This window comes from Ailuropoda melanoleuca, chromosome 5 (genome assembly GCF_002007445.2).
Source record: "Ailuropoda melanoleuca isolate Jingjing chromosome 5, ASM200744v2, whole genome shotgun sequence".
Taxonomy (NCBI): Eukaryota; Metazoa; Chordata; class Mammalia; order Carnivora; family Ursidae; genus Ailuropoda; species Ailuropoda melanoleuca.
Window position 1 is genome coordinate 70,330,253 of NC_048222.1, and position 22,902 is coordinate 70,353,154.

Genomic DNA, 22,902 nt, shown 5'->3' on the forward strand with positions numbered 1-22,902 from the left:
ATTTCCCTCAGAGGCGGCAGGCTCCAGCATGGCTCACTGATGCCTGGTGAGGGAGGTGTGGCGGCATTGACTCTTGACTCTGGAGAGGTCCTCCCACTTGTCACCAGCCCCCCTACTTCAGGAGGCCTGCTTCCGTCACGTGTCTTGGCAGTCAGGTCCTGCCCTCGGTGCCCTCCTGGTGGTCCTGAGGTTTGGGGGCCTGTGTCCCGTTGCAGGTTCTGGATGTGCTGTGCTCCCTCTGTCTCTGCAATGGGGTCGCAGTCAGAGCCAACCAGAATCTGATTTGTGACAACTTGCTGCCCCGGAGAAACCTGCTCCTGCAGACCCGGCTGATTAATGATGTGACCAGGTAAGGCCACCACCGTCACTCCAAAGCGTCCAGCTTGTTTCCAGACAGGAAAGGAAGAGGGCTAGTGCTGCCTACCCATCTTTTCCCTGGTGAGGCTGGCACATGAGATGAGACTGGACAGATGGGTACTTTTTTAGGGCCTCGTACTCCACCCTCTTTCACAGCATTTCCACCTGGGGGCTGAAGAATTTGACCAGAAGTGGTGTGCCATGTTGCATGTTTTTACATGCAGTCTGCTTTTACATAGGTCTTGTACCTTCTCCATAACATACCCGTTTTAATGTACCACCTTTTTTTTTTTTCCCTTAAAATCTTTTAACAGAATGGATGTCCCATGTTGATGCTGTGGTTTCTGGCATCCTCTGTCACATGGCCGTTGACCCGAGGGTTGTCTGTGAGGGCCAGGCTGGAGAGCCTGGGCTCGCACACAATCCTACCTGCCGGTCTGTAATACAGCTCCAGGCAGTCATGTGAGCTCACCAGCCTTGCATCAGGCAGGCCCAAGGTTCTTTGGCAATTTTCTACCTAGGCCCACTCCCTAATCTAGAAGGTGAGGAAAGAACTTCTCTGAAGTGCAGAGCAGATCTGAACCATCCACACAGACTTTCTTTTGGTACCAGTCTGGTTTTCCCTTGTCCACCCAAAATGGGGCACAGCCCCCAGCCCAGAAGAGTGGACATTTAAGAATAGCATTCCAACCAGAAAAACTTTGTCCTGAGCTTTTAACCATTTTACCGGATACATTAGATCCTCCAGCCCTTAACAAGGTTGGCTAAGAGTGACTTCTGTTCCCCTTTCCCCTTTAAAGCAATTTTAGGTTTAATTTTTTTCAGCTTTATTTGTTGAGGTATAATTGACAAAATTGTAGGGTAAGGTGTAGAATGTGATGATGTAATATACATTGTGAAAGGTTTTGCCCCGTAAGTTCATTAATACATCCTTGACCTCACATATTTACCTTTTTTGTGTGTGAGAGAGTGCTGAAATTCTACTCTTTTGGCAAATTTCAATTAGGCAATGTAGTTTATCAACTACAGTTACCATGTTATACATTTGATCCTCGGACCTTATGTATCTTATAACTGAAAGTCTGTACCCTTTTACTAACCTCTCTTTATCTGCCCCCCTCCACCCCTATCCTCAACCCCCGACAGCCACTTGTCTACTTTCTGTTTCTAGGAGTTTGACTTTTTTTTTTTTATTCCACATATAAGTAGTTCCATGCAGTATTCGTCTTTCTCTTCTTGACTTCTCTCTGTCTGTCTTTCTCTACCTGCCTTCCTTCCTACCTACCGGTCATTCGTTCATTCATTCTTTCTTTCTTTCTTCCCTCCCCCCCTTTCTTTCTTTCTTGTCTGGCTTATTTCTAACAGTGGTTTCTTAATGCTTTCAAAAGGCCATTTTTGTTATTAATGCTTAGTTGAAAAAGCTGCTGCTGGGAGAATGGGAGTGCTTGGACCAATTCCCCAGGAGATGGAACTTGAGTAAGTTATTTCTTCTGCTCACAGAAAGAAACAAGGGTCTGTAGCTACGCAGGTGTACGACGTTTTCAGCATCTTCTACCCATGGTCGACACTCAGCAAGTGTTGGTTGCCTTCAATGGAATAAGGAGACATTCTTTATATTTTTAAATAGAATTAATGTTGTCCTGACACCTCCCACTAAGAACTTGATCAAGTGTTAGCGGCTGTAGGCTTTTTCTACTTTAGGATAATACAAAAAACACAAAATTGCTGTGCCTTCAGTTCACAGTGCGTCCTGTGATCTTATTCAACGTGCTCTCTTTTTCTTGGTGCTTGAGAATCTGTCCCACATTTCATTTCAGCATTCGGCCCAACATCTTCCTGGGAGTCGCCGAGGGCTCGGCGCAGTACAAGAAGTGGTACTTTGAGCTGATCATCGACCAGGTGGACCCCTTCCTAACAGCCGAGCCCACACACCTGCGGGTGGGCTGGGCCTCTTCCTCAGGCTATGCTCCGTACCCTGGCGGAGGGGAAGGATGGGGAGGCAACGGTGTCGGCGATGACCTGTACTCCTATGGCTTTGATGGACTTCACCTTTGGTCAGGTGAGTACCAAAGCTCTTGCCAGAGCTTTGGCCCTTTGTCCCTTACTGAGGATGATTGAGGCTTGAATTGTTCAAGCTCCAATGATCATTTTCTGTTGAAATGATACAGACGCCAGAGTCTCAACTAAGTAGATGGTGGGAAGAGCATCAGACCTGAAATGAGACTGTCCTGCTTTGAAACCATGCCTCTAGCACTTCCAGCTGTGTGATCCAGTGTGGATTGCATAACGGCTTTCAAGTTCAGTGTCTGTATCTGTACAGTCCTTACTGCGTGGGATAGTCAAACAGGGAAAGAGACTCAACATTTATTTACTGGGCAGTGAGCTACATACCTTTCATATGTTGTTTTTCCTCACTTTGCAGTGATCCTTTAATGTAGCTAATACTGACCTCATGTTGCATATGTGGAAACAGCACAAAGATACTTAAGGAATGTATTTGCAGTCACACCGAGAAGGATCCAGATGTGACTACAAGTCCATCATCATGTCAGTGCAGCATGCTGCTTCATGATACACTTTATAAAATGTCTGGATTGATGCCAGACACATCATAAATGCCAATCCCTTAAAAAAAAATTCAAAGCTCCTTTTTAAAAAACACACGATGGTTTCCCCCAAGCATGCCCATGGCCTGTGCCTGGGGGAACAGCTTAGCTTCTGCCTGGATGAAAAGCGAGGACTGAAGTTTGGGCTCTCACTCAGACCCAGAGCTCTAGCTGTTCTGTTGCCCCCAGCATGTTGTATCTGTATCTTTCACAAAACTGCAGTTGGAGTCATTGTGTCCCTTACGGAAATCCCTTATGTAAGCATCCCTCTTAGTAAAAACCCATGACACATTTTCTTCCCCAAATCCAGTACGAGGGCAAAGTTGGTCTCTATGACACAAACCTATATATTTTCTTTTGTAACTGGGAGCTACGTAACCCATCACCTTTTCCTTCCTGCCTCAGCCTTCAGCCTAAAACCATCAGCTTGGATTCTGGTGGTGTTTCTTATGGTTGGTCTGTATTTTCAGTTGGTCCGTATGGCTTTTTTTCAAAAGTTTTTTGGTGCTGTTGTACATTCAGTAGAAACATTTAAAAATTTTTAGAAATGGTGTCAACTTATGTATTTACATATTTGTTTATCCTGGATCATTTGCGAGAAGAAGAAATCTCTCTCTGCATCTTGTGTGTCCCAGGGGACAGCGTGGTGCAGACAAAAGCAGATGCAAAATGGCGGGATGATGGGTTAGAGTGAAGGGAAAGCCTTGTCTTGTTGTTCTCTTATCCTCCAAACTTACCCTTCCTTGGTTCCATCTTCAGGGGGAGTGGGGGTGGATCTTCCCTTCTTGGCTTCTGGAGCCCCTGCGTCTGGCAGTGCAGTAGAAGCCTTTCGTGTAGGTTGTCAGCAGATGTCCTAAGGTTCTCAGAAAGCTGTCCCGGGGGAAGTGATTTGGAAAGAAAGAGTTCTTACCCTTGTACACATCTACATCTCCTGGGTTTGGTAGGGTTGAATCTGTGAGGGAATGAGCGGAATGGACTTGAGAAAATCATTCCACCCACTGCCTGCTGAGTGCCGCTCATCTCCTGCCATCCGGTCACCATAACCCAAGCTACAGTCCCAGGCTACACCTGAAGAGAGCGCTGCCTGGGGATTGGTTAAGAAGAGATGAAGGACACCTAGACCATTGGATGAAGCAGATTGGACCTTGTTTCAAAGAAAAACCCTTCTCAAAGGAAAAATTTTACTCAGTCCTTCTCAGATTTTGTAGCACTGCCTGGCGCACTTAATATATCCCTTCACAAAATTTGCAGAATGGATAAGTCAATGGCACAAGAGACAGAGAATCCAGTGCATCCAGAAAAGACTACTGTTTGCATGTCAGACTGTGAACATCCATCTAGTTGAGTATCATTCCAGGGGTGTGCAGCACTCCTGCCATCCCTCTTGTCCTGTCTCCTCAGAAGACTAGGAAGCTGGATGTGCTGAGCCCACGCCAGTCACCCCTAGAGGTGGCCCTTCTGATTGGTGATAGGGGAAAGGGGCTTGGGACTCAGTGCTTCAAAGGCTGATTGCGGCTCTCTGAACATTACCCACACTTAGTAATATAATGGCATATAGGTGGGGCACCTGGGTGGCTCAGTCGGTTAAGTGTCTTTCTTCAGCTCAGGTCATGATCTCAGAGTGCTGGGATCGAGTCCCACATTGGGCTCCCTGCTCAGTGAGGAGCCTGCTTCTCCTTCTCCTGCTTCCCCTGCTTGTGCACTCTCTCTCTCTCTCTAATAAATAAATAAATAAAATTAAAAAATAATGCCATATAGGTGTGTTCAAAGAAGCTTATGCCCTCAGTCTTCAGCATCTGATGAGATGTGGAAAAACCAATGTCTACGAGATTTACACCTTTCATGCTCGCTAAAACACAAAGCTTCCTTGGGTCTGGCATCGTTCTGAATCTGCCCCCAGCACACAGGAAACACACATATGGCAGAAGGCACTGAAGGTGAATATGCCAACGCGTGCTCCCGCTGAAGACATAAGTTCTCGGTTAATGACTCCCACCGGGACAGCATTGAACTGTGGACTATCTGGTGAAAGAATGATTATTGGATGAAGAAATGAAATGATACTCCAGCTTACTGCAGGAGGGAGTGGAGGGTGGCAAGGGAGAGATGCTGGGAACTCATCATGACAATTTTTCTCCTTTCCTTAAGATGTAAAAGCCCAGGTCCATTAACTCTAAACTTATCTGTAAGCATAAATTAAGCTACTGCCTTGAAACTGATCTTCAGTGTACTTATTAAAGTCAATAGATATTGTCGTCACTGGAAGGAATTATAGTGCTCCTAGCACTTTGTCACTGGAAAGAGTCAAGAAGAAACAGCATGGCTTTGGAGTTGTGCCTGGGTTTGAATCCCAGCTCTTGTGTTTACTGATTTTTTTTTTTGACACAGCACAAATTACTTAACCTCCAGAGACTTGGTTTCCTCAGATAAAATGAAAATTATATAGGCTCTTAAGAAATTTAAGTGAGGTGGGGCACCTGGGTGTCTAGGTCAGTTAAGCATCTAACTCTTGGTTTCCGCTTAGGTCGTGATCTGAGGGTTGTGAGGTCGAGCCCCACATCAGTCTCTACACTCAGTGCAGAGTCTGCTTAGGACTCTCTCTCTCTCCCCCTCTGCTACTCCCCCCACTTGCACACACTCTCTCTCTCTCATTCTCTATCTCTAAAATAAATAAATTTAAAAAATAAAATATTTTTTAAAAAATGAGTAAGTAAGTAAATGAGGTAAGGAACATGAAGTTCTTGACACGTTAGATACCCAGTAAATATTATTTCCTTTCCCCTATTTTCTGTGGAGTCCACTGTAATCATAAAGACAATATCCAGAGTTGTGTGTACCTCACTGGAGACCATGAGAGCAGCCCCATCCTAAGGGGATATCTGAGTCCCATGCTGAATGGGAAAGGAAGTTTCAAGTGACAAATGATTTTTTTTTAAACAAATGAGCTTTTTCTCTATGTAAGGAAAAAGCAGTCTTTATAGGTCTTTTTAGCCACTGAAGCCTGTGAATTCACTTTCAAGCCTCAGCCATAGAAATATCTCCCATCTCAACCCTGCCAACCTGCTCTTCAGGCTCCAAAATCAGCTGGGCCACTGGGAGTTTCCTTTCAAGGGACTGGCTATATTCTGGCAGGACATTGCTCTCCCTCTCCTGACCTAGCCTTCATGTAGCCTCTCGGGACTGCCACTGGGATGAACTCAGCTCAGGGTAGGGGGTTCGGGGGGACAGTCTCACAGGAGGAAATTAGCACCTATCTTTTTGCTTTAGTAAATTTTTCCCTTGCAGAATTGGAATAAGCAGGGGAATCTACCATCCTGAGTGATAAGTGATACAGGAAATCAATGGAGCAAAACTGTATTTTCTGATTTATTATGACTTCTGACTTTCTAAATTTTTAGATCATTTAGCTCTACAGTCAAATTTGTATAAGTGGGTCTTCCTTACCCATCTCCCTGCTAAGATGAGTCCCGGGGTTCATCTACCAAGATACTCCCCACCTGTGACTCGGACCTCTCCAGAAGCCAAGTGCTGTATAGAGAGGAGCCCAAGAGCAGCTGTAGAACACCAGGGTTTTAATGTGTTTGGATCCTCTCTCCATCCAAGTGCCTAAGTGTTGGGGTTTTCTGTTCTAGTGCCAAACTCCGCAGTGCCTGGGGCAGTGGAAATGCTGAGCACCAGTGTTTCCAGTTGCCTACAGTACTCATCAGAAGAGGCTAAGTCCTGCAGTAATCGATCCTTGGGTTGATTTGAAGATGGGCTGCATGTGATAAAGTGGGCTTTTGCTTTATGTCCAAATGCTGGTTTGGAATGGCCTTTCTGGCCTTCCTGGGACCTTCAGGTAGGCCCAAGCCTCTGAGTGAGGGGCAGTTTCTTCACACAGGGCAGTTTCTTCACACAGGGGCAGTTTCTTCACAGGACTCCCCAGCCTGTTTCAGGGGGTGGTCGCTAGGATTATGGACTTCCTGTATCTTGAAAAGCAGTTGAGACACCTTCGGCTCTCTAACTATTCTGCTTCCCTTCCTCAGAGTTCCCTTCCATTGGTTGTTCTAAAGGGTCAGGTACATTAAACATATTTGAAAGTGACTATTATTTAAGTACTGTCTTCAATAAAGGGATTTCCTGACTTTGATAACTCAATACAGTGACTTTTCCAATCACTTCCTGGACTCAGCCCTCAGTACTATGATTCTCCATATTGTTAATTTTTCCTGATATTACAAAAGACATTCCTACAGTGTTCTGGCATTTTTATCTACTGCTATACCTCTCGATGGCATACAGGACATCAGTCATTTGTTTCAGTAAAATCGTAGGCATCATCGCGGTACCTTACAAACAGCCCTTGACAGCATCACTGTGGGCATTATTGCCCCCATTTCATAGATGTGGAAGCTGATTTTCTAGTAAAATCACCTGTCGAGGTTCACGTAACACGTAAAGACTTGGTATTTGAACTCAGCCCTCCGTGACCTCGCTTCTGCTCCCCGCCCAGCACCACCTCACTACAGAACAATTTGAAGGACAAGTATCTTGTTTAAATGTGGGCTACAGGACCCTTCTGAATCATTTGGAGCCTTGGAAGCCCTCGCAGGGTTAGAGATTTCTTCCTTTAGATGAGAACAGACTTATAAAACAGTGTACAGAAGCCATTGCATGATTCCCTTATTTTCTGGTTGGAAAATCTTCACGCCCCTCACATTTTAAAACTAAATATACCTTATCAGGTGATCTTTTACAACATGAATATTATATGAAATGGACTTTCTTATTCAAATAGACTTCCCAAGATGCTGCTCTAAGTATATGCTTCCTATCCAGTAATTATCAACAGTCTCCCTTTAGCTTCTGGATAATATTGGTCCCAACTTTGTATTCTGCATACATTTTAAAAAATAGGCTCACGCCCTGATTTCACTTTGCCTATTGGTGGCCTAGTGCTCCGGCAGAAGCTTCTACTCGGTGCCCATTCTCTGAGAATAAGGGGGTTTTGGAAAAGGCAGTGGCATTTTCCACAAGGCTGTAATTGCTCGTGTGGTGGTGGTTTTCCACCGAGAGAGGAAGCCAGACAGGAGAAATTCTCCCAGCTGCCATTGCCCAGGAAGGCACTTGGCAACTGTGGCGTATTAAAGGCTAAATAAAGCTTGGACCTCAGCTTCTGATGCCATCAGAGCACCGCTAGAGATGAAGACCATCCGTCGCGAAAGCTGCCCCGTATCTTTACTGGCCGAGCCCAGGCCGGCACGGAAGCCAGCAGCGCACCCTGAGTGGGCGGCCAGAGTGGGCCCTGGCATCACCATGCCACCCTGTCCGTGTGTCCTAGTTTGGAGGCGTCTCACAACAGTAAAGGACCTTCTAATTTGTATTTTCATCCAGCAAGGATCTGAATACCTTTAAAGTGAGTTGACCCACCGAGCATTTCAGTTACTTCCTGGTGTTCCCAAATTCACAGAAATCGCTTGTATTTTTTTCAAACGGCTACTGTGATATCATCCAGAAGTTAAACGAAAGGAAAAAGAAACATTCCAACAGGCCGGATGGGTTTTTAATGGGAACTTAGGAAATAGAATAAGGCCATCGTAGCAGGATTTGCTGAGTTCTAGTATCATCGGTTCCCTTCACAGCGAACTTGATTATGATAAAGAGGAAGAGACTTGGGGACCTGGGATACCTGGAACCAAGACTACTCAGGACCCTCAAGTAGAGCAGCTGGAAAGGTGTCGAACCTATGCGCTCTTCAAGTGTGGGCTTAGGTTCTTCCATTTTACATGAGCTTGTTCCCTGTTCGGTAATGAAGCAGGGTACAAAGTTACCAAAGCCACGTCCGAGGCCACTCCCGGTCGTGTCACAGCACACGTGATTGTGTGTCACTGCACCATCGGTGCAAATACACCAGGAGTCGTGTGTTAGTCCAGCTTCGTTCCCCTCCCACGTCTCCTCCTCGAGCTCCCATCAGCCCCTGCCTTCCCGCCTTACCAACCCCAGCCACGCAGGAGGCGTGTCATACGTTCCTTTGTAGCAGCTCTTCCTTCCATCTGGAATACTCTTAATTTTCTAGTGGATCTTTGATCTTTTGGATTTTGTCCCACCCTTCTAGGCCGACTCGGCACCTTCTTCTGTCTTAGAAGACGCTAACCTTGTGTACATCTTCATTCCAATAATTACACTGAATTCTTTACTTAAATGTTTATTTCCCACCAGCTTATGAATTTCTTAGGGGCAGGAACTGGATCTTCTATCTTTGACCCCCCAGTTCCACACACAGTATCTGACACCATGTAGAGCCTCAAGAATGTATGTGTAAGTGGGGGGCGGGGAGAAAACACGATATGGTTCTGTCAGTTGCCCCCCAATAACCAGAAGGAGGTACCTGATATTTTTTATTAAGGAGAGTAAAGCAGTTTCAGTATTTTAAAACTTACCACTTCGTTTAGAACCTATGACTAGAATAGCGGTAACCACTGGAAATGTTAAAAAGTTCTGAGCTGAGATGAGAAATGTTACATAGCATAGATATGTGTACAAAATTTTTAAACAACTCATGTACCCATCACAAGAGGGTTTTTAATTACATATGGCATATTATGAAGCCATTAAAATGCAGTTTCTAATATTCCACTATACAACCAAGTATTTGTGATGTGATAAGTAGAGAAAACAAGTCACAAAACCTACAATATCCTAGTTTGGGTGAAGAGTATATATATGTGTGTGTACAAAAGTAGAAGCAAGAAGTTACATTTTTATTGAGTTAATTTTTTCCTTGTTTATATTTGTCTATGTATGATGAACATTTGTAATGAACATGCATTACTTCTGTAGCAAAAAAAAATATATATATATATATGTATATATTTTTATAAATTTTTTGCCTGAAACTCCATTTTAATCCCTAACTTCTGCTTCTTCACTGCTCTCTTGCCAATAGAATTGTAAACTCGGTAGGGGCATGGGTGAGAGAGTTATGATAATTTACTTTGAGAACTTCTAGAATGAGATGGTNGTATGTATGATGAACATTTGTAATGAACATGCATTACTTCTGTAGCAAAAAAAAATATATATATATATATATGTATATATTTTTATAAATTTTTTGCCTGAAACTCCATTTTAATCCCTAACTTCTGCTTCTTCACTGCTCTCTTGCCAATAGAATTGTAAACTCGGTAGGGGCATGGGTGAGAGAGTTATGATAATTTACTTTGAGAACTTCTAGAATGAGATGGTGTGACACAGAAATCCCGAGTGGTGATTTTCTCATGACTTTAAAGCCAGGAGATGACAGATCATCTTATGAAAGAGATAGGGAGTAATAGCAACAAAAATCACCCACACAGTAATATAACGGCAATGTGTTTGCCTTGTGGTGTGAACTAATAGAATTCTTTAAAACAAGCAAACTGTGCCGCATGGTTTAATGGCTGGATGACCTTGCTTTTATTCACTTTGATGGCTCCTACATCCCGGACTAAAGTGGCCATATCTCTTAGAGGAGCTGGAAGAGGGTCAGGTCTTTGGGCATCTGTGAATAAACACACACACGCCACAGGACCCACACCCTGCGAAGTAATGTGTTTTGACCTCCTTCTAGGAGAATCTTAATGGACACCAGGCCAGAATCTGAGCACACATTGAGGGGGTTAAATTCATGCTCGTTCCCATTGCTGGCAGTTCGAGAGTCTCCTCTGAGATTCCTCTTGTCTCGGCTTGCCTACTCACGAGCTCAGGAAATTCTTTCTCATTGCTCACCTCCCACGGGGGGAGCCGGCTTGCTTTTCAAATGCAGTAACGTATCTAGCCCTCCCGTGTGCCGCCATACCTCCCCACCCCATGGGTGGCCTGCGAGCACCTGCTCCAGGGTTCCTCACGCCTTCTTGCTCTTTGCTCACCAGGCCGCATACCCAGAGCCGTAGCCTCCATCAACCAGCACCTCCTGAGATCAGATGACGTGGTGAGCTGTTGCCTTGACCTCGGAGTGCCCAGCATCTCCTTCCGCATCAACGGGCAGCCTGTGCAGGGGATGTTTGAGAACTTCAACACAGATGGGCTCTTCTTCCCTGTGGTGAGCTTCTCAGCAGGTGTCAAGTAAGTGATGGCTGTGATTTCATGAAGAGTAGCTGTTAGCCCACCTCCCCACCACTCCTGCAAGCTGGGGAGCGTGGTAGTGTTCTTCAGGACTTCCATGCTGTGAGTGACTTGCCTGCATGGCCCCCCCATGATAGTGAAAGTGGGAGAGAAATCCAGAATCACTGACTCAGTAGATACTGTTGAACACATACCTACCGCCAAGAGTTTTATAATGTCCTCATATAGTAAGACAGGATCTATGCAGAGCCTTGCTTTAGTAAGTATTTAAAAAATTACATGCTTATTATTAAAAATTTGAAAGATACAGTTATAAATAAGACAGTATTATCCATGTTCTCAAAGTTTAATGTCTGCTAATATTCTGGTATATTTTCAAGTCTTTTATTTTACACATATATGGTAATTTTTTAATTGACATCACACTGTATATGAAGTTTTATGTCTTGATTATTTTTTCACTCAGCAATACATCAGTGAGCCTTTTCCTGAGTCATTTAGTACCCTCCTAAAACAATTTTTATACCCATATAATATCCTTTTATTTGGCTGTCCCATAATACAGCCATTACTTTGTTTTTAGACTTTCATGCCAATTCCATTTTTATCTTTATAAATAAAATTATTATGGACATCCTTAAGCATAATTCTTTGTCTGCATTTCTGTTAAGATACTCCTAGAAGGATGTCAAAAGGTATGAACTTTTTAAAGTCTAAATTTATAATCATGTAGCCACGTAGATTTTCAGGAAGACTGTACGGAACAGTGCAGAAATCATGAGCAACAATTCTGAAATCTCAAAAGCTCTGAAACCTATAAGTTTTTTTATAAATCATTTCACCACAGACTTTGACCTGAATTTATCTTGTGGCAAAACTGTCATCAACAGAAATGAGGCTGTTTTTAGTCTTTTGTTTATCCTACTTCTTTTGAATATGTGCTGTTTAACTGCAGAAATATTAATGTATTTGATTATGCAGTTCAACCCATCACCTGGTTGGGGGTTCTATTTAATACATACTATGTAGACTTTCCTTTTTAAAATCTAAAGAATTCTGAAGCCTGAAACACAACTCCAAAATTTTCAGATAAAGGATTTGACCTATAGTATCATTTAAAGCAACATATGGGAATACCCAACTGATTGGATCTTCCTTACCTTTTACTGTTACTGGTTATTTTTCATCTTTGCCAATTTGAGAATAACTTAAAGTTTTAATTTTCTCTTTAGTTCATTACCAGTGTGGTTAAGCATTTTTTATGCTTATTGTTCTTAACATATTATCTCAGCCCAATATTTTTATTTTGTATTCTTTGCCTTTCTGGTATTAATTTTGGGGGCAATTTTTTCTATGTTAAGACTATTGAAAATACTGCCTTATTGGTTTCAAATATTTTTCGTAGTTTGTGATTTAAATTTTCACACTTAGTTTTATTTTTCTGTTGTTTTTTGTTTTTCCCTTTTACAAAAATAATGCAAGTCAAGGAAATACCAAGAACCCAAAATCATACCACCCAGAGATAATCATATTCCCTTTTTATTTATCTATTTCAATATTTTTACGTTAAATTGGATTTATGCTATACAAGCTGTTTTTCTACATACTGTTGTGAACTATTGCGTTCACTGCTCTGCCCCTTCCCTTGTATCAATTAGATGCTGTATTAATTATTTTACTCTGACTATATGTGTAAATGTCTGTAAGACAAGACCCCATTATAAGTCTTCTTCCCCAAGATTTTCTTAGTCATTCCCGATCCCTGCTTGTTAAAGAGATCACAATCAACTGAGTAGGAAACTAGAGTCAACACAGGTAGAATCCTGTTGCTTTCCATGGAAGCTATTGGAAAGGGCCATAAGAGGAGGGGTGTAGAGAACACAGGCTTGGAGCTCGGACCAGAAAGAAACCATCTCAGAGTTCCGAGCATCTTGGGGATGAGTTTCCAAAGTGACAGCACCGTGATAGGCCTCAGCACCTAAGGTAGACTGATAAACCAAGGCACGTTCGTCTATCTGCCAATAGAGGATAAAATTTTATTTCTGTTTCAGTTAAATAATTTAGAAATAAAGAATTATCCTTCGGAAATGATATTCAGCCTTTGGCATTTGACACAGACATGCAAACACACATGGTATAAGCGAATGTATGTTTGCAAACAGAGTGACACAGTATACAGATACACGATGTTTCTAAACCTATTCATGTAGATGGAGGCAATCTATTTAAATTAAATATTATCAATGTTTAAGATTCTTTTAACAAATGGAGAGCCACTATAGTAAAACTTTACTAGGGCTGCAAATCTACTCATCAGTGTTTCAAGCCAAAGATCAGCCCAAGGGACTGTATTCAGAGTTGCAAGTTTTTTAACCTGTGTTTCTCTCCTCTGAGGATATTCCCATTAGAATTTCATTCCAATTCTCCCATTCTAAATGTGACGTAACCTGTCATTCTTCACTGATACCCATAAAAGGCATGTAGAAAACAAGGAACATTGTTGAAGGAGACACTGTAAGCACAAAGAGAACCGATTGAAACAGAGACCCTCTGGCAGGCGTGGGGGCAGGGGGTTGGCCAACCAGCATTCTCCCCATTGTACATCCTCCCCACTTTATTCCCTAGGAAGAAAGAGAATGAGTAGAAATCTAAATACGGTGGAACGCTATTTGGGTCATCCACCTGTTGGCTTAATACCTTCTTGAGAGAAACAAGGTCACTCTGAGCAGTCCATTCCTGGGACCATGCTTGACTTGGGTGGCCTTGGTCCCCCAGTATCACTGCCCTTCTCTTCTTTGTTTGCTTTGACCACATCCCACTCCCTGGGTTTTATTTATTTTCAAAGCAAGTACACCTGCTTCTCAAGCCTCTCATCCAAGAGGCGTGCTTAGCCAGAAGTCAGATCTCTGGAGAAAAGGACCTTTTTTAGTGTGCTGGCTAATGGACTTTCCCCAGTCCGTACAACAATCTTGTATAATGATTTTAATCATTAACTCATCCGTCCAATATCCCTCAAAGCAATGAGATAGGATTTTTAAGTGTGTGAATTTATTTATTTTTTTTGGCGAGGACTTACTGAAATCTCTTGGCAAAGAACTGCAGCTAGCAGGTGAAGAAAGAGGCGACTGAAATGTATCCACATATAGAACATGCTTCTAGCATCTCTTGGCCAGGTCAGCAGAGCATGCAGCCTTCTCAGAGCACAGGAAAAAAAGAAGCAGGGTTCCAAGGTTAGACAGCTCCTTTTTCTTACCCATTTATAAGCACAACTGGTGAGAGAATTTAAGAAACTGAAGAGTCCAGATGTGTTGACTTGAACAGTTTACACCTTAGCTATGAGAGCATCTGGCTTAGAGCCCCTGAACAGGTGGTAAGCTAAAACGTGGTGCTGGGGGCCTGATATCTCTCAAGCCTCCTCTCTATCAGGAAAACATCACCTCTGACGTATTCCTGTCTTTGGTTCTCAGAACGTGATATGATCTGAGGAGAGATGGAACTGAGCACACATTTGGGAAATACATTTTACTGAAGTGCATCCACGTCCCTCATGTGCTATCTCTGATCATTCTCAGTGCTGCTCCTGTGTTGGAGAGTAGCCAATTTATTTTTATCTGTGAACAAATGGGATCAATATACTAATACTCTTCTATCAGTCGGTAAACTATGATTTGGTGCTGAAACCCAGAAGCTTCCCTCTATACCACTTTAGTTCCAGTGTACAAAAGCTAGAGAGACAAAGCAGGATAGTAATTGCAAGTTAATTATAGTATCTTATTGAAAATAAATATGGTTAATAACACGGTTGATCAAGTGACCGAGTCCTCTGGTCATTGGACCTGTGCCAAGTTCCACTGTGAATGGTCAAGGTGAAGAAGGCAGAACAGAAATGCTGAGGTCTGGGTGGCTCAGGCAGTTAAGCATCCAACTCTTGATTTCGGCTCAGGTCATGATCCCAGGGTTGTGAGATCAAGCCCCACGTCAGGCTTCACGCCTAGCATGGAACCTGCTTAATAGTCTCTCTCCCCTTCTGCCCCTCCCTTGCACCTCTCACGTTCGCTGTCTCTGTCTCTCTTGCTCTCTCTTAAAAAAAAAAAAATGCTGAGGTCCTCTTAAAGCAGTGCTGCCTGTTAAGGATGATGTAAAATGTAAATTTGAAAGCTAGAAGAACAAGACTTTATTTTTCATACGCAAAATAATAATAATACAATTTGTTTTCACCCACTGTAGTAGAACACTTGCCTGGTTTTACAGTGTCTCCCCCAGCAAGGTACCAGGTCATGCCTATCTAGGAAGAGAGTCTTCTCCCATCATAGAAGCGTTCAGGATTGTTTCTCATAGTTCTTTCCAATTTCTCTGTGGCTTCCAAACTAGATTTCTCTTTCACAGCCCCATTTCCTCCTATTTAATGGTCTTTGCTGAGGTCACAGTCTTGAATTTGTGACCCCATAATTATTTTTATAACTACAAACTATGTTGTTAATAATAGCTGATTAAGATGTCCCTGCCTGCAGTCATCGAAGAGCAAAAATCTTTTTCAATTAGATTTACCCACAGCGAAGTCAAAGGCAGCATGAGTAATTACTTAGAAAATCCACAAATCAATATGTACTCTCTTTTCTAACTATTACGAATGTGCCTCCTTTGTTTTCTTCTCAGTGTGGCTTGTTTGTGGATACTATTCGTGCAGTAGGCCCTCAATGTAACAAATCCTATTTGGTTATAGGACAGAATTTGGGATGAGGCATGTGCACCTTGGAGACCACACAAAAGGTTGAGTTACTTAAATGCCAGCAAACCCCTTATTAAAATATTGTCTCACCCTGCAAGGTGGCATCTTGGCATGAACCACATGGAGAAGGTGACCCAGAAGCCTCAGCATACAGTGAATTTGGGGTGGTACTTTTTGTTTTGCAGAAAATTGATGAGTTAATCACTGTAGTAGGATATATTTTATAGCTATAGTTAAACTCGCCATAGATCTATTTAATCGTCTCACATAACTCTTTTACCAGCCCTTACAATTTATAAAAACAACATTATCCAAAGGTGGTTGGTATTTGTGGTTGCTGTTTGTTCTCTGTTGGTATCTACCAGACTTGGCTAAAATTCAGGTAACCAACAGCTTCGCTATTTCCAGCTTGCTGTGGTCAATGCTGTGGAAATTATTGCCGAGATAAATATATCTCTGTGGAGAACAGATGAGTACTGGCTGGATTGCCCTGGGCTTTCATCAAACACTGGCCAGAAAGAAATATGAATGTGGGAACACATCACTCAAATTGTTCTCCCATCTTAGCGATAGGGACGGAAGATGCAATTATGAATCATGACTTATGAGTTGAATTCAGGTCAGCCAAAGCTTGTTAATTCTTCCTCCTCTTAACCACAGCCTGTATCCTTTTCTTCTTTGGAACACACCTTCCCTGCTGTCTGGGAGAGATTCAGTAGCAGATGAGAGGAAAGAGACGTCCAGTAAGACAGACTCAAGTGATGTCACACGTTTGCTAGTAAGCTATGGATAAGGAATCCGAGTCATCCGTCTTGAGCGTGACAAAGCCTTGTCTTGATTTTTACTGTATTTTTTATTCGTAGGTCAGTCTTTGAAGAGAACTTGCACTAGGTAGTCTCATCTCTTCTGCAAATTGGCAAGCCAGGATGCCAAAGTCTCAAAAGATTAAGTTGAAAATGCTAGCAGGGATTTTTCAATGCAATGTGCTCTGTTTTCAAAGCCAGTCAAGTAAATAAAAAATTCGTCCACATATCCCCAAACTTCACTACTCCCAGGAGATGATGACTGAAGCTATTTCTCATCTCTGAGGTGGAGGGATCTAAGGACACAGTCACTTACTGTAATCATGTTAGGAAGGAAAAAAAAAAAACTTCTTTGAGAACTGATGGAATGTCTTGAGTTATAGGAAGAACTCCAGAAGATGATAACAGGTACTTGAGTGGAAGAGATTAAATTGATTAATAATATTGATTTTAAAATCCATTTATGTAGAGAAAAATCCAAGGATCAAGAAGAACTAATTTTAATGAACTCAATTCTTGAATTATCTTTTTATTTTAAATTTAACATTTTCTGTGAGGCCAGGAGATTCTATAGAACCCAAGGAGCAGGGAAGGATACACCTGAAGAAGAGAGATGTACATTCTCATTGGAAATTTCTCATTCATGAGTGGGGCAAAGGATTCAAATAATAGACCTTAAGTGCCAGGTACCAGATTTATTGAAAGAAATAGACTAGGTATCTGTAACTTTGTTGTTTTTCTTGCTACCCCTTCAAATTCATGCTCTGGGCAAGTTCTCGGGCAGGTTCTGTAACCTTTATTACTCCTCGTAAGAATGAGGACAATCTTGTTGGTCCCATAAAAGTGCCATCCACCTGGCTATAAAAACTCAGATTCGTATGCAGTTGATGGGTGAGGTCTTCCCCGTTGGGCTTGTAGTCGGAGGCCGGGCTCCTCCCGGGTCAGCCAGCTCTGCCTCAGACCCTGCTGCCTTTGTGTAATGACATGTCGCAGTTAGGCAATGGCTGCTGCTTTCTCTTCTGGGACCCTGTTGTAGCTTCCTTGGGGCCTTAGGTGCAGAGCATCTCCCTGCAGTTCTTTCTGCACAGGTTTTACCACCCGTGCTGGCTGCTCCCTTCTGGCTGACCCCAAGCCCTACTCTATATTGCCCTCCCACGCGCAGGCCTCGCACTTCCCTCAGCCCCTGGGTTTCTGATCTTTGCGCACTCATTTGCCTTTCTGGACATAATTGCTTTCAGTATGGCGGACAGCTGGCTCACTCGTGGAGTCTATCTGGCCTTCCAGGAACATAATCCTTGGTCCCACCCTGAGCAGAAGGGTAGCTTTTTGCCTTGAGGTCCTCTGTGACCCTCTGTCTCCTTCTCTCTCTTTGTTCTGTCACCAGGTGATCATGTCCCTCACTAAATTCCAGGGGACACTTACAAGCTCCTTAGTAGTTCTTAAGCCCTCAACATTTGACTTCAGATAGGAGAGCACTCCCTTCCCTTTCCCCCTGACATGCTCTCCAAATGACTTGTTCTCCTTTCTTATCAGGGTGGAGGTATGTGATGGGCTAAAGCTGCATTGGCTTCATCATTTTTTTTCAAAGATTTTATTTATTTATTCATTTGACAAAGATAGAGACAGCCAGCGAGAGAGGGAACACAAGCAGAGGGCCTGGGAGAGGAAGAAGCAGGCTCATAGCGGAAGAGCCTGATGTGGGGCTCGATCTCATAACGCCGGGATCACGCCCTGAGCCGAAGGCAGACGCTTAACTGCTGTGCCACCCAGGCGCCCTGGCTTCATCATTTTTTGATGGACCCTCATAGTGGATCCAGCGTCTCCCTTCAGGATGTGCAAACATTGGCATCCTCTGAATTATCTGCCTGTGGAACCTCTGCTAAAACTGTAAGACAGAGGGGGAATCCCATTTTAATATCTTCAAATAATTAGAGTGAGCTTCAGGTATTTCTTTTGATTATTCCCTTCCAGCCTATCATTTATCGCTAATTATTTCCTTTGACCTGGTCAGTCTGGATCTCCCAGAGAGAGTTATGAGGAGGACCACCAATATAGGTGGTGGTTTGTTGGAGCCCTTCCCAGAGGCTCTGGGCAGCAAGGGAAGGAGCCACAGATGGTAGGTGTGCCTGGCACCAGCTCCTGTCTAATCCCACCTGCTGGGGGGCAGGCCTTCTGTCTGGCAGTTCTTTGGAAGCAGCCCAAGGCCATTTCTTCCGCCCATTGAAGCACGGCGTAATGACGTTTGGAGACAAATGCTTCAGTGAGCAGTAAACACTGATTTCTGACTATGTAAATTTTTCATTTTACAGTTTTTGTGGCCATTAGAGAAGATGAGATGAAGCTTTATAGCCAAATTATGATTCTCTTTTTAATAGCCAAATATAAAAACAGAAATCATGGTTTTCCCTATGTGCTTTGTGGAACTCCACCTTTCTTGATTTGCTCTCTATCCAGAAGATGACAACAAATGTTAAAATGTAAGGAAATTGTAAAACAAAACAGAACTGGCAAGACAGCTCATGAATAATTAAGTCCAGCTAGAAGACCTCGTAGGAGATGGTTTACTTGTTCTTGGAATCTGTACAGTAGTGAGTAACAAAGAATACACTTGCTGTACAAACTCCCGGGCATTCAGCTCCTCACAGAAAGGATGCTCAAGGAGAAGAGGCAAAGGCAAAAAAACAAAACAAAAATGTCCCACACTCTTCTTTTGCTCAAAAAGCTCTAGTTCTATCCCACAATTTCAGCATGTCAGTAACACAGTCTGCTATGTTGCAGTTGAATTGGGAAGTTCTCAACCCATAATTTTAAGGCTTAATCATTATTTCCTGAAGGTTCACTAAATTAGTAACATTGAAGGCTAATGACTCAATTTTGTTGTAATGTCATTGTTCATATTCTTAATACATATATATCATGCCCCATTACGTAACATTTAATGTAGGAACATTCACAAGGGACTATTGGGTTCTCATTCTATATCACTGTTTAGAACTTTAAAATGGGAAAGTGAGAGGTTTCATATGATTTCTGTAGTTAATTTTAAAACAGCATTTTGTAAAACGCTGTTTCGATAAAGAATTTGTTTGTATTGGGAAGGAAAAAAAACCTTAATGTCTCCTACTTGGAGAGAGTTTTATTCTCCAGTCTCATAATTAGGCCACTTCCACAATCACTCAGCCAGCACTGAGACTCTCTTCTAAGGCTGCTGCACCAGAACATCGAGTGAAAGGAAGTGAGGCCTGGTGGAGAGTCTTGCTGTGAGAGCTTTGCTAGGTCATAACCCTTCCTCCATCCCCCCGCACACACGTGCCCACTCCAGCCCACTCCAGTCCACTCCATCAGCAGTTCCTAACAATCCTCATTCTAAAGCAAAACTGGGATCCGCCTCCTGCTTTCCGTCTTGTCCATCACCACATTGGTCAGTCTGTCCTCATCTCCCACTGCGACTAGTTTGGTGTCAGGTGCCTCCAAACACCTGCCAATTGGTCTGCTGATCTGTTAACATAGAGCAGCTAGAAGAATCTCGTATTTCTTCTCCTTAATGTCTTCGTGAAGCTTCCCGCCTGGAATACGATCTCCTCTTCTTGCCACGTCTCACAGACCAGACCTGATCTCACACTGCCCCTCCCACCTCCTCTCCTGCCCCCTGGGCTCTCCACCCAAGCTCTTTCCTGCTCAGGGCCTTGGCACGTGTGGTTCCTCTGCCTGCAATGCTCCTCTTCCAGATTTTAGACTCCTTCGCTCCTCTTTATCCCGCAGGGTTAACACGCGTCTCCTCCTCAGAGAGGCCTTTCTGGACTCCAGCCTAGGCACCACCCTCTTGCCTGAGCTATTTCACATTGCCCTCTTTGTTCCTTCCTCCATATCTCCCTATCAGTAATTCTGACTATTTCGCTCGTTGGATGCCTGCTCTCTGTGACGCCAGGGACGCTGTCGTCTTTGTTCCTTGCCGAGTCTTCCGCGCAGAGAACAGCACATCATAGGGGATCAGTAACTCATTGTTCAGCAGAGGGAGGAGGAGGGCGAGAGTGTTGAGTGCAGATGCTTACATGTATGTATTGATTTTTCCTGTGGGAAATGAGTATTGACCCTGCAGGGCTACATATCTTTTCATGTTTTAATTACTTAAAACTGGTCGCATTTCCTCATCAGATTAATGTGGTTGCAGCTGATTTGCAAAAAGCTCTATTTCTTGTTACAAACCTAGGAGAGTATGAAGTGTCATTTTGAAATGGTTCGCTCTCATCCTCTCCTCCTTGCAAGGGCAGCTTTGGGGTGTAACTATAACCCTAACCTAACCTATATACGTGAGGCTGAAATTCAGCCAGAATGCTGAATGGGAATATTGAAAGGCTTCAGTATCCCGGAAATCGGGGCCTGCCATTCCTGCGAGCCTCCAGATGTCCTCCCCCATTCCTGGGAGGTCTCTGCAGGCACTGCTGGAGTGGACCAGAGCATCAGGCCTGGATGCCAGCAGGGTGGTGGTGCCCCTGAGAAAGGCACTGGTACCCCAGTAAGCAAACACTTGATGCCCAGTTGGCTTCCTATGACTAAGGCCACATGCTGATGCTTCTTCAGAGTCGCCCTCGTATGGCTGCTTTGGGGACAGCAGCCTCAGCCGTGTATCACTTCAAATAAGAGTACCTGGCATGTATGCCGTTTGTGTTTGATGTTCTGGTCTGTCTTCATCTTTTACCTGCTTCTGAAAGTTAGGATTTCCTATTGCCCCCAGATAGTTATGCCATGTTTTCTTTAACTGATGTGTGAGTAATGTACCTCAAATGAAAAGACTTGGAGTCCTCATGCTGTAATTTCAGTATGATCTTCTCGGAGAAGAGTAACATCAGCACCATCACTGTTACTCTTTTCAGTACTCTAGTAATAATACCTTGCAGTAATGATTTGTCTCCTAGAGTAAGGAAAAACATCATTTTTAGAGTCTAGTGATATTTATGTATAAATTAACTTTTAAGAACTTAGCTGACACAGGTCAACTGAAGATCCCACACTCACCGTTCTCTCCACCGCTTTATTGCATGCTTTCAGATGGTCGCTGTACTGAATCCAAATTCAGGCGCTTCCCAACAAAATAATTGGGGGGGGGCTTATCTTGAATTTTTGTTTACTTGGGCTGGGATTTCTTTTTTTAACCTCTGTCTTCCTGGTCTCTCCAAATGCTACAGAGTACGTTTCCTGATGGGTGGACGTCATGGAGAATTTAAGTTCCTGCCTCCCTCTGGCTACGCCCCTTGCTATGAAGCCTTACTTCCAAAAGAGAAGATGAGATTGGAGCCTGTCAAAGAATATAAACGTGACGCTGAAGGCGTTAGAGATCTTCTGGGTACCACCCAGTCCCTCTCCCAAGCCTCTTTCATCCCATGCCCCATAGACACCAGTCAGGTAGGTTCCAGCTGCCAGCAGGAGGCAACCCAAGTCGATGAAGTCATAGGGCTACATCCTTCTCTCTGCGTTGTCTCTGAACCATTCCTGTTGTCCATTCTCTGTTATTGCAATGTAATGCAAACAGCTGTTGTTCTTCGCGTTCCCGCCATATGTGTAGATTGAGCTCTTTGAGGGTTTCTTGGAGGACAACTTGATCACTTGCTACAGGCAAGGCTCTGTGAGGTGTAGGCACAGATATGCAATACTCTCTGGGAATTTGCAACCAAATTGAAGAGGTAAAATGTATTATTTTTTTTAAGTCTGAGTGTAATAAATGCAAAATGAACTGTAGCACAAATAAGTGCTAGAGACACCTATTAGGCTAGAGTATTTCTAGAAGTCCAGGTAGGATAGAATTCAACCAGGGCCTTTCATAAGCTTAAATGGGGAGGGGCATCCAAGGGTGAATTATGGAAACAGCCCAAGTGTCCATCAGTTGATGAATAAAGAAGAGGTTTTGTGTGTGTGTGTGTGTGTGTGTGTGTGTGTGTGAGAGATGGAATATTACTCAGCCATAAAGAAGAATGCAATCTTGCCATTTGCAACAACATGGTTGGAGCTAGAGGGTATTATGCTGAGCAAAATAAGTCAGAGAATGACAACTACCATGTGATCTCACTCATGTAGAATTTAAGAAACAAAACAAACGAGCAAAAGGAAAAAATAGAGAGGCAAACCAAGAAACAGACTCTTAACTGTACAGAACAAAGTGGTGGTAACCAGAAGGGAGGTGGGTGGGGGGGTGGGGGAAATAGGTGATGGGGATGAAGAGTACACTTTCCATGCTGAGTACCAGGTGATGTAGAGAATCGTTGAATCACTTTATTGTACTCCTGAAACTAATATAACAGTATACGTTAACTAACTGGAATTTAAA

General features: G+C 43.3%; 1 protein-coding gene across 1 annotated transcript in view; it reads left to right on the forward strand.

The window, feature by feature from the left end:
• The window catches only part of RYR3 (ryanodine receptor 3), a 541,796-nt gene that overhangs the window by 300,414 nt on the left and 218,480 nt on the right, over positions 1-22,902 (forward strand). Inside the window, exons 17-20 of the mRNA XM_034661206.1 lie at positions 216-349; positions 2,175-2,416; positions 10,856-11,048; positions 21,767-21,983. Of these exons, the coding sequence (XP_034517097.1) occupies positions 216-349; positions 2,175-2,416; positions 10,856-11,048; positions 21,767-21,983 (786 nt within the window). The remainder of the gene's footprint in view (positions 1-215; positions 350-2,174; positions 2,417-10,855; positions 11,049-21,766; positions 21,984-22,902) is intronic.